Source organism: Phocoena phocoena, chromosome 16 (assembly GCF_963924675.1).
Source record: "Phocoena phocoena chromosome 16, mPhoPho1.1, whole genome shotgun sequence".
Taxonomy (NCBI): domain Eukaryota; kingdom Metazoa; phylum Chordata; class Mammalia; order Artiodactyla; family Phocoenidae; genus Phocoena; species Phocoena phocoena.
Genome location: NC_089234.1, coordinates 7,722,710 through 7,729,877, shown reverse-complemented (window position 1 = coordinate 7,729,877; position 7,168 = coordinate 7,722,710). Strand labels below are relative to the sequence as shown.

At 50.7% G+C, this 7,168-nt stretch overlaps 1 protein-coding gene across 1 annotated transcript; it reads left to right on the top strand.

The window, feature by feature from the left end:
- The first annotated feature begins 253 nt into the window (after window positions 1–253).
- On the top strand, window positions 254–1,683 carry LOC136136177 (peroxiredoxin-1-like). Its single transcript, XM_065894171.1, has 4 exons — window positions 254–323; window positions 539–593; window positions 799–1,057; window positions 1,417–1,683. Exons 1-4 carry the CDS (start codon window positions 254–256, stop codon window positions 1,681–1,683), a joined length of 651 nt encoding a protein of 216 aa, XP_065750243.1.
- Window positions 1,684–7,168: the final 5,485 nt, after the last annotated feature.

Genomic DNA, 7,168 nt, shown 5'->3' with positions numbered 1-7,168 from the left:
ACAGATTTAATGCAATCCCTATCAAATTACTCATGACATTTTTCACAGAACTAGAACAAATAATTCAAAAATTTACACGGAACTATAAAAGACCCAGAAGGGCTAGAGCAAGCCTGAGAAAACACAAACAAAGCAGGAGGCATAAATCTCCCAGACTTCAGACAATACTACAAAGCTACAGAAATCAAAACCATGGTGTGTCTCCTTCCTGACTGTCCTCTGTGGTTTGTCTGTGAGAAATGCTGATAGCAATATGTCTTCAGAAAATGCCAAAATTGGGCACCGTGCCCCCCAGTTCAAAGCAACTGCTGGGGGCTTCCCCGGTGGCGCAGTGGTTGAGAGTCCGCCTGCCGATACAGGGGACACGGGTTCGTGCCCCGGTCCGGGAGGATCCCACATGCCGTGGAGCGGCTAAGCCCGTGAGCCATGGCCGCTGAGCCTGCGCGTCCGGAGCCTGTGCTTCGCAACGGGAGAGGCCACAGCAGTGAGAGGCCCGCGTACCGCAAAAAAAAACCAAAATAAAAATTTAAAAAAAAAGCAACTGCTGTAATGCCAGATGGTCAGTTCAAAGATATCAGCCTGGGGCTTCCCTGGTGGCGCAGTGGTTGAGGGTCCGCCTGCCGCTGCAAGGGACACGGGTTCGTGCCCCGGTCTGGGAAGATCCCACATGCCGCAGAGCGGCTGGGCCCGTGAGCCATGTCCGCTGAGCCCGCGCGTCCGGAGCCTGTGCTCCGCAACGGGAGAGGCCACAACAGTGAGAGGCCCGCGTACCGGAAAAAAAAAAAAAAAAGATATCAGCCTATCTGACTACAAAGGAAAATATGTTGTGTTCTTTTACCCTCTTGACTTCACCTTTGTGTGCCCCACAGAGATCACTGCTTTCAGTGATAGGGAAGAAGAATTTAAGAAACTCAACTTCCAAGTGATTGGTGCTTCTGTGGATTCTCACTTCTGTCACCTGGCATGGATCAACACACCCAAGAAACAAGGAGGACTGGGACCCATGAAAATTCCCTTGATATCAGACCCCAAGCGCACCATTGCTCCGAACTATGGGGTCTTTTTTTTTTTTTTGTAATACATTTATTTATTTATTTGTGTATGGCTGTGTTGGGTCTTCGTTGCTGTGCACGGGCTTTCTCTAGTTGCGGCGAGCGGGGGCTACTCTTTGTTGCGATACGCGGGCTTCTCATTGTGGTAGCTTCTCTTGTTGTGGAGCATGGGCTCTAGGCATGCAGGCTTCAGCAGTTGTGGCACGTGGGCTCAGTAGTTGTGGTTTGTGGGCTCTAGAGCTCAGGCTCAGTAGTTGTGGCACACGGGCTTAGTTGCTCCACGGCATGTGGGATCTTCCCGGGCCAGGGCTCAAACCCGTGTCCCTTGCTTTGGCAGGCGGATTCTTAACCACTGCACCACCAGGGAAGCCCAGACTATGGGGTCTTAAAGGCTGATGAAGGCATCTCATTCAGGGGCCTTTTTATTATTGATGATAAAGGTATCCTTCGACAGATCACCATAAATGACCTTCCTGTTGGCCGTTCTGTGGATGAGACCCTGAGACTAGTTCAGGCCTTCCAGTTTACTGACAAACATGGGGAAGTGTGCCCAGCTGGCTGGAAGCCTGGCAGTGATACCATCAAGCCTGATGTCCAGAAGAGCCAAGAATATTTCTCTAAGCAGAAGTGAGCACTGGGCCATTTTGGGGCCAGGCTGCAGTAGGTGGCCATGAGAACAAAACCTCTTTTGTACTATTGTCATGCTTAAAACACAGGACCTTGCACTCAGCCAAGATGTGGTGTGGGACTGGACAGGCCTTTCCTGCAGGGGCTGGGGAAGCCAGCCTTTCTTCCTCTGGAGCGAGTGGCCTGAGACGTATTATCGGGCAAGCAAACTGCTCTGTATAGTAGTAGGGCGTGACTTTTGGTCTTTTGTAGTTTTATTAAACCTGAGCTGAGACCTTAAAAAAAAAATCAAAACATTGTGGTACTGGTACAAAAATAGGCATAGGGATCAATGGAACAGAACAGAGAGCCCCAAAATAAACCCACACACCTACAGCCAATTAATCTTCAACAAAGGAGGCAAGAATATAAAATGGAAAAAAGACAGTCTCTTTACAAGTGGTGCTGGGAAAGTTGGACAGCTGCATGTAAATCAATGAAGTTAGAACACACCCTCACACCATGCACAAAAATAAACTCAAAATGGCTTAAAGACTTAAACATAAGACATAAAACTCCTAGAAGAGAGCATAGGCAAAACATTCTATGACATAAATCATACCAATGTTTTCTTATGTCAGTCTCCCAAGGCAATAGAAATAAAAACAAAAATAAACAAATGGGACCTAATCAAACTTACAAGCTTTTTCACAGCAAAGGAAACCATAAGAGAAAACGAAAAGACAACCTATGGAATGGGAGAAAATATTTGCAAATGATGTCACAGACAAGGGCTTAAGCTCCAAAATATACAAATAGCTCATACAACTCAACAACAAAAAAACAAACAACCCAATCAAAAAATGGGCAGAAGACCTTAATAAACATTTGTCCAAAGAAGACATACAGATGGCCAGTAGGCACAGGAAAAGATGCTCAACATCACTAATTATTAGAGAAATGCAAATCAAAACTACGAGGTACCACGTCCCACCAGTCAGAATGGCCATCAGTAAAAAGTCTATAAATAACAAATGCTGGAGGGGGTGTAGAGAAAAGGGAACCCCCCTGCACTGCTGGTGGGAATGTTAAGTTGGTACACCCACTATGGAAAACAGTATGGAAGTTCCTCAGAAAACTAAAAATAGAATTACCATATGATCCAGCAATCTCACTCCTGGGAATATACCCAGACAAAATTGTAATTCAAAAAGATACATGCACCCTTATGTTCACAGCAGCACTGTTTACAACAGCCAAAACATAGAAACAACCTAAATGTCCATCGACAGATGAATGGATAAAGAAGATGTGGTACATATACACGATGGAATACTACTCAGCCATAAAAAAGTATGAAATAATGCCATTTGCAGCAACATGGATGAAACTACAGATTATCATACTAAGTGAAGTAAGTCAGAAAGAGAAAGACAAATACCATGTGATATCACTTATATGTGGAATCTAAAATATGACACAAATGAACTTATCTACAAACCAGAAACAGACTCATAGACATAGAGAACAGACTTGTGGTTGCCAAGGGGAAGGGGAGGAGGGAGAGGGATGGACTGGGAGTTTGGGGTTGGTAGATGCAAACTAGTATATATAGAATGGATAAACAACATGGTCCTAATGTAGAACACAGGGAACTATATTCAATATCCTGTGATAAACCATAATGGAAAAGAATACAAAAAAGAATGTCTATATGTGTATAACTGAGTCACTTTGCTGTACAGCAGAGATTGGCACAAATTTGTAAGTCAACTATACATCAATAAAAAAACAAAACTAAAATAATGCAGTAACTTAAAAAAAAAAAAAAAGAATGAGAGAGCTCCCAAAGTAACATGGCAAGGAGGTGTGAATCTGGGGAGGGAAAGAACAATGGCCTTTTTTGTAGTCTGCCACGTTCTGACACAGAGACAGCCTCTAGCACACGTTGGCTGTCCATGTGACATAAAAGACACAAAGTTTGTGCTGCTCTGCACTCCCCGGACGTAAGCTCAATGTACCTAGAACACAGGGTGTCTGAGAGCGGTGGCTGGGGATGAGGTGGGAGAGACAAGCAAGGAGCTAGGTTCAAAAGGCATTCACCCCTGACTCCTCAGGGACAGACACAGTGGCAGAAGGGCAAGAGTTTGGGAGTCAGACACGCCCAGCTCGGACATGAGCCCCTGGGAGGCCCCTTGCTAACCACTAAGGTCCCCATCTTTCATAAGGGATAAAAGCATCTACCTCTTAGTGCTGCAGGGAGGATGAGATGAGGCCAGGTGCCTGGCATGGAGCATCACGGTGCTGCCGGAAGAGTTGCAGCTTGGCTGTCATCAGGCCCCAGGAAGCTGGCTGAGGTCTCTTCGTGCCCACTGAGTGACAGCGGCTGGAAAGACAGAGCCAGCTGAAAAAGCTCCCCAGCCAAAGCCTTCCCAGAGGCTTGCTCCCCAAACTCCCCATTATTATGCTACAAAAGACTGGTACAGCTGCTCATCAAGAAATAATTGGTACCATGCTTGTCTGAGGGTCAACCTGTGCAAATTGCAATCACTCAGATTCCCGCACCTGCCAGCCCAGCAGGTCCATAAAGTTGTGCTTACGTACGCATTTCTCAAAGGCTCGTGCTGGGCGGTGCTGCTGGTGTGACTAGACGTTCCGCAGGGAGCCAGAGCCCGGGCGTGGGCCCAGCTTGCAGCTTAGACATCCAAGGAGGAATGACGCACTTTCCAGGGGCCACAGCCCAGACTGGGTGCAGGAGGAAGATTGCCCTGCCGCAGGACACTCCCAGAAGCCAGGCTGGGCATGCCAAGGGGTACACATCACACACAAACACACACTCACCTATCAAACCCCTTACCAAATGGCATGCCACCGTGTCACTCACGCAAAGGTGCCATCTACTCTGGCGTTGCTGCCCTAACCATTGCCAGGCCAGTTGATTCACCCTCCCAGACAAAGAGAGAGGGAGAGGTGAAGGCATTCCTGGCAGAAAGGGTGACATGTGAAGACACACGGAGTTGCACATGGGTCTGGGACACCACAAAGGTGCAACATTCCACGAATAAAGTGGGAACGTTAAAATTCATCTTGTAGATATTAAGGAGTCAAGGGAACTTTTTAAGCATCAGTGTGGTGACCAGGCATGCAGATGGGTTTCAGGACCATCCTCCTGGAGATGGTGGAGGAAGGAGAGACTGGACATGGGTGACCAGTTCAGAGATTTCCATAGCCCAGGGGAGAGCTGCTGGGGGGAAGGAGAGGATGGAACAGACTCAGGGAGCATTTCCAGGTTGGCATCAGCAGGCCATGTGACCGAGTGGATGTGGGCGTGGGGAGGATGGAGGGTTGGGTTGACTTCATGTTCGGGAAGATGGGGGCCGTTGCCCCAGTCAGAGGGCACAGTGGGAGGAAGGGGTCTGGGAAGAAGCCGGTCTCAGTCTGAAACGGTTCTTTCAGTCTGAGAGGCTTGTCCATCACTTCTCCTGCCCTGGGCTTGCTGGGAGGACAGGCAGACTCCACTTCCCACCTCTACAGCTGAGGCTGTGGGGAATGGCCAGCGTCCCCACGGGAATGCTGGAAACGAAGTCCCCATAGTTACTGATGAACAAGGAGGCCCCGGGCAACAGGGTCAGGGGACCACGATGGAGCCCTGCCGGGGACACATCTGATGCTGAGGGTTCGCTGTGCCAGAGGAGCTCCTCCACCCACTAAAGATGCCTGTCTCCCCTGGCCTTTGACCCTCACACAGACACCTCCAAGTCCTGCCACGTCCCTCCCGCTGTGACCCAAGCCGGTCTCAGGCCCAGACCCTCAGGCCACGCACACACTTCCACACCCCATCCCCACAGCTGAGCATGACGCAGAGCTGTGAGAGGTTACTTTTGAAACCCATTTGCAAGGTAGATTTCTCATAAATGCCACAAAGCAAAGCAACTCCTATAGATTTATCTTCAAGGCAACGCAAGGTCTACATAAGTTCTCTGAGCACGTGCGTTCACAGCATCACTTTGCTTTACCTCCTGGTCCTGCACATTCAGACTGCAGTCGCCCTGACCCAAACCATCACCAGCTCCAGGAAGCATCCGCCGGGTACCCATGCGACAGGTGACATGGGGGTGGGGCTGTCACAGGCGTTCTGGGGGGCCCTGCGGTACCCCTGGCAGTGACAGGCTCCAGACCCTTCAAACAGAAGGGCAGAGTCTAGGGGCTGATTCTCAGCACATGGACTCAGACCATGGGAAGGGCCATTGTCCACCTTGGGGTCAACAAACTGGGACTGTCTCACCCAACAGCCCGCTGTTCCTTCCCTGGGCTCCCCATCTCCACGAAAGGTGCCTCCCCCACTGTTGCACCATCGTTCTCTAGAACCTCTTCAATGTGCAGAGCTAACAGCACCCATCAAAAGACTCCCTTCCCCGCCCCCAGCACACCCACTTGTTAACCCCGCCAGCTACCGACGTGTGTCACTTCCACTCACATTCTGTTAGCACGAGCTCACTACGTGGCCACACCCTGGGGGGCTGCAGCCAGGGTGTGGGGAGCAGCTTCCCATAACGGGGCTGCCCTGCGGGAAGGGAGCCCAGCCTTGCACACAGGTGAGGCCGAGACAGGTGTGTGCTATACTGAGCGTACACAGAGGGTGGAGGAAAGAGAGCCTCCGGGGAGGGAAGGAGGGCGATGGTTCCTGCTAATATCTCTGGGCACCTACTGCATGTAAAGTGCAGAGGTGGGTGTGGTCACACATGAGAGCCACATGGTGCCGGGGAAAGAGCCAGACAGACTCGGTCCAGATTCCTGGTCTCTGGGCTCGGGGAGCTAATGAACTCGATGATCGCATAAGGTGCGATGTGACGTGCAAAGGGCCTGGCACACGGGAGGCACTGTTATTGTTTACCTTACACAATCCTGCAATGGGGAAACCCAGTCTCAAGTCACCTGGGCCACTTGCCCAGTTAATAAGCGGAGGGGCCAGATCTGCACTCACACCAAGACTGCATCCAGCTGCCCAGGGCGTCCCTGAGATGCCCTCTGACCTCCCAGCTCCGGCCTAAAGAAGATCAGAGAGCCGGTGCCCCGCTCACACCTCATGACCTCCCTCCCCTGACCTCTCGCCGGTAAAGCCCTGTGGTACCTGCCAGATGACGCCAACTCCCTCCACATCCTTTTAAAGGAGCTCCACCTAACAGCTCTCAATACAAATACTGCAGAGCCTGGGCTGAGACCTGCTCCTTGTCTCCTTGCCCAGTCTCCTTTCACCCAGCCCTGCCTGCCAAGCGAGTCCACTGCTGACTCCATCCAAGATTTATTGCCAGTGGCCCCTCCACGTGTACAGCCTCCCAGCGCCCAACCTGCAGAGGCAGCCCTGTCACCTCCCCTGTCAAATCCTCCCTCTTCGGGCGGGTGCAGCAGGCAGGCTCACGGAGGAGCATCCAGAAGCGCCGTAGCAAAAGAAAGCAAATCTGAGCTCGCGTTGCCAAAGGCCAGCCACACGCCTGGCCACGGAGGTGCCC

Coding starts and splice junctions, on each gene's coding strand:
- LOC136136177 (XM_065894171.1), top strand. CDS start 254: ATGTCTTCAGAAAATGCCAAAATTGGGCACCGTGCCCCCCAGTTCAAA. Junction 324..538: donor AACTGCTGGGGGCTTCCCCG/GTGGCGCAGTGG, acceptor TTAAAAAAAAAG/CAACTGCTGTAATGCCAGAT. Junction 1,058..1,416: donor CCATTGCTCCGAACTATGGG/GTCTTTTTTTTT, acceptor CTGCACCACCAG/GGAAGCCCAGACTATGGGGT.